The sequence below is a fragment of the Nicotiana tabacum genome, chromosome 18 (genome assembly GCF_000715075.1).
Source record: "Nicotiana tabacum cultivar K326 chromosome 18, ASM71507v2, whole genome shotgun sequence".
Taxonomy (NCBI): domain Eukaryota; kingdom Viridiplantae; phylum Streptophyta; class Magnoliopsida; order Solanales; family Solanaceae; genus Nicotiana; species Nicotiana tabacum.
Window position 1 is genome coordinate 769681 of NC_134097.1, and position 4029 is coordinate 773709.

General features: G+C 39.3%; 1 protein-coding gene across 1 annotated transcript; it reads left to right on the plus strand.

The window, feature by feature from the left end:
* The first annotated feature begins 501 nt into the window (after positions 1 to 501).
* LOC107813929 (uncharacterized) lies at positions 502 to 831 on the plus strand. The gene has a single exon (XM_016639252.1). It carries the CDS (start codon positions 502 to 504, stop codon positions 829 to 831), a length of 330 nt encoding a protein of 109 aa, XP_016494738.1.
* Positions 832 to 4029: the final 3198 nt, after the last annotated feature.

A 4029-nucleotide genomic window follows, 5' to 3' on the forward strand; every position in this document is an offset into this window, starting at 1 on the left:
TACCCCTGAATGGTTTCCGCAAGTGCCTTTGTGAACTTATTTCATGGCGTATTCGATCTCTCCTGGTCCCAAGCATCTGGCTAGCGGGCCATCGAAGGTTCTCCTGAACAATGCCCCTTCGACCAAGCTAAATTTGGCAGCCTTGGTGCACAGGGCCCTCGATTCTTTGGGATCCGAAGGCAATTTTCTGGTCTTCAAGTACTCTATGTATTTTTTCCTCCAATCCCAAGTCAAAACTCGTTGATTTTACTTCGGCGTGGCCTTCTTCTGTCACCGACTTCATTAGCTGCACTACTGTTCCCGAATCGAATTATTCACTCAATTGATTTCATCGGATTAGGGTTTTGCTTGGTGCATTCATCAGAGTTTTGCTCGTCTTCCGGGCCTTACTTCTTCAGGTTGCGAAGAAGGCTGGTATTATCTTCTCTTATCTAATTTCTTGTCTGTGGTGTTTTGTGTTCATATTTGTGACTTGTTGTCGTGATTTGCCTAACTGCTATCATGACTGGTTCTTGTACATCTTCTGCATATACTCCTGAGCCTTCATCTCCCCTGTATCTCCAATCTTCTGATGTTCCCGGAGTATCCCTTGTTCCTGTACCTTTCTCGGGGAATGGTTTTTGGGGATGGAAGCGTAGCATGATAGTTTCTCTATCCGCTAGGAATAAGATAGCTTTTATTGATGGTTCTTATCCCAAACCTACTATGACTTCCCCTTATTATAAGCAATGGGATCGCTGTAATAACATGGTTATATCATGGATAGCTAGCCCGTTGTCTTCAGAAATAGCTGAAAGTGTTCAATACTCTGAGACAGCTGAAAGCATTTGAAAACAATTAAATAACAGATATGGAACTATAAATAGGACCAAAGTATTTGAATTAAAAAGGGAATTAGCATCTACTTATCAAGGATCCCTTGATATTGCTTCCTATTTCACCAAACTTAAAAGAATATGGGATGCGTTGGGGATAATGTGCAGCAATCATGCAAATACTTGTACAATTGTTGCTAAAGAAGGTCTTCAGAAAGAGGAGGATAAAGTCCATCAGTTCCTCATGGGACTGAATGAGGTATATGTGGGTGTCAGAAGCAATTTGCTAATGATGCAACCTTTGCCATCTCTTGACAACAACATCCTCCTGCAAGATGAAAAACAAAGACAAGTCAATCCCGCTACACAATTTACTTTTGAATCAGCATCTTTCAATGTCAATTCTCCCAATAACAAACTTCTTCAACCACAAATTAATGTTCAGGGATATCATAGACAATTTAATCAGAGAGTCAATTTTGACCAATCTAGGTCTAACCTCCTTTGTAAGTATTGTAAGAAATCAGGACATTCTATTGATAAGTGTTTCAAGCTTCATGGGTTCCCTCACAATTTCAAGTTCACTAAAGGCAAGAAAGCAGCTGCCAATGTGGTATGGACTCTGATTTCTCTACCCCTGAGTGTTTTTCTCCCAACCAAGCCCTTGTTCCCGCTGCTAGTTCTAATGAACATAGTTCTGGGGTGCCTGGGTTGACAAAGTAGCAGTATTCTCAGCTGATTTCACTGCTACAACAATCTCATATCTCTGATTCTGAACCTCAACTCAACATTATGAGCTCTGCCAATTTTGCTGGTACTTTACTGCCTAAGAATGTAGTATATAGTTTTAATTCTACTATGCTAAGTCAATCTGATTTATTAACTTGGATAGTTGACTCTGGTGCATCAGATCACATGACCTCTAATAAAGATTACCTTATTAATATTACACCTTTACTTATTCCTTTCCTTGTTTTCCTGCCAAATGGGTACAAAATTATAGTTACTTGTACAGGTTCCTTTGACTTAACTGATTCCATTATTCTTAAGAAGTTCTCTATCTACCTTCTTCTAAACACAATCTTATTTCTGTACATAAACTCACAGATCAGTTTGACTGTATAGTTCAGTTTACCAGACTTTCATGTCTCATACAGGGCCCTTCTCTGAAGAAGCCTCTGGATCTTGGTAAACTGGACTGTGGGTTATACAAGTTTGTATGGGAAAAGCCTTCTCAGCCCCAAGCTACTTTGTCAAATTCTTGTAGCAGCTTGTCGTCTGTTTGTAATCCTGTTTCTGTTTCTTCTATTGTAAATATTGTTTCTTCCACCTGTAATAAAGTTGCTATGAATAAAATAGACATTGTTTGGCATTGTAGACTTGCTCATGTTCCTTTTATTAGAATGAAAAGTATTTCTAAAGTATCCTCTGATATTTCTTCCACATAGTCTTTTTCATGTCATGTTTGTGCAATGGCTAGGCAAACTAGATTGCTTTTCCCTGATAGCTCAATTCATAGCTCTAAGTCTTTCCAACTTATCCATATTGACACTTGGGTACTATATCACACACCTACTTACTCAGGTTCTAAATACTTCCTTACTATTGTTGATGATTTCACTAGAAGCACTTGGACTCACTTAATGGGCTCCAAGAGTAATGCTTTCCCTCTTCTTAAGGCTTTTGTTGCACTGGTAAAGACACAATTTCATGTGGCTATTCAGTGTATAAGGTCTGACAATGCTTTAGAGTTAAGAGCTAGTAATGCTGCTATTTTCTTCTTTTCTGAACATGGTATAATTCATCAAACAAGCTGTCCTCACACATCCCAACAAAATGGTGTGGTAGAGAGGAAGCATAGAACTCTTCTTGAAGCTTCTAGAGACTTGCTTTTTCAGTCTCAAGTTCCAATTAGATTCTGGGGAGATTGTCTCCCCACAACCACTTATATCATAAATAGACTTCCCTCTATCTTGCTTCAAAATAAGTCTCCTTATGAGTTGCTATTTGGCAAAAAGCCCAATTATTCTCACTTAAGAACTTTTGGCTGTCTTTGTTTTGCCACTGTTCCAATTCCTCAACGAGATAAATTGAAACCTAGAGATAATCTTTGTGTATTCCTTGGCTATCCCTTTTGCAAAGAAGGGCTATAAGTTGTATAATTTGCAATCCAAACAATGTTTCATATCCAAAGATGTGGTTTTCCATGAAGAGCATTTTCCCTTTTCCTCAAATTTCTCCTTTCATATTGTTTCTGAGTCCCCTTTGTCACCTGATCCTTTAACTTCTTTTTCCCATGATTGTCCTAAGCCTTCTTCTTCCCCTGATGTTGCTCCCTCACCCATTTCACCTCCCGGTCCCACTTCCACACCTGTTCCCTCATCTCCTACTACTCCTAACACCTCTTCTCCTCCTGACATAGATGCTGCAGCTTCTTCTTCAGTTGCAGTCCGTCATTCTGCCCCTGATTCTCCTTCTTTCAATCCTGATGTTGTGTTCCTGCACCATCCTCTATTCCCCTTAGAAAATCTGATAGACCTCATAATCATCCTTCTTACTTAAAGAATTACATCTACAAGCTGCCCACTTCCCTTTCTTGTTTCTCTTCTAAGCTAGTAGAATTTGAACCATATACATATTCCCAGGCAGCTCCTATCCCAGCTTGGCAAGATGCCATGAGGAAAGAGTTTGAGGCTTTGAAAGTAAATCACACTTGGAATATTGTTGAGCTTCCTAAGGGTAAGAAGCCTATTAGTTGCAAATGGGTCTATAAGATCAAATACAAAGTTAATGGTGAGGTTGAAAGATACAAGGCTAGACTTGTTATTAGAGAGGACACACAGGTTGAGGGAGTGGATTTCAATGAGACTTTCTCACCTGTTGTGAAGATGTCTATTGTTAAGTACTTGATTGTTGTTGCTATTAAAATGAATTGGTCTTTATTTCAACTTGATGTCAATAATGCATTTCTTCATGGTGACTTAGATGAAGAGGTTTATATGAGATTACCTTTTGGCCTCTCTGTTTCTTCTCCTTCTTCTGTCCCTTTGGCTTGTAAGCTGAAAAAATCACTCTATGGGTTGCGCCAAACCTCTAGACAATGGTATGCCAAGTTATCCGAGGCTCTTTATTCTAGAGGGTACCATCATTCTCTCAATGACTACTCTCTTTTCATCAAAGGGTCTCCAGGTCATTTGGTGATATTAGCAGTCTA

Bases quoted from the DNA above. Each gene is read 5' to 3' on its own strand.
- LOC107813929 (XM_016639252.1), top strand. From the start codon at position 502: ATGACTGGTTCTTGTACATCTTCTGCATATACTCCTGAGCCTTCATCT.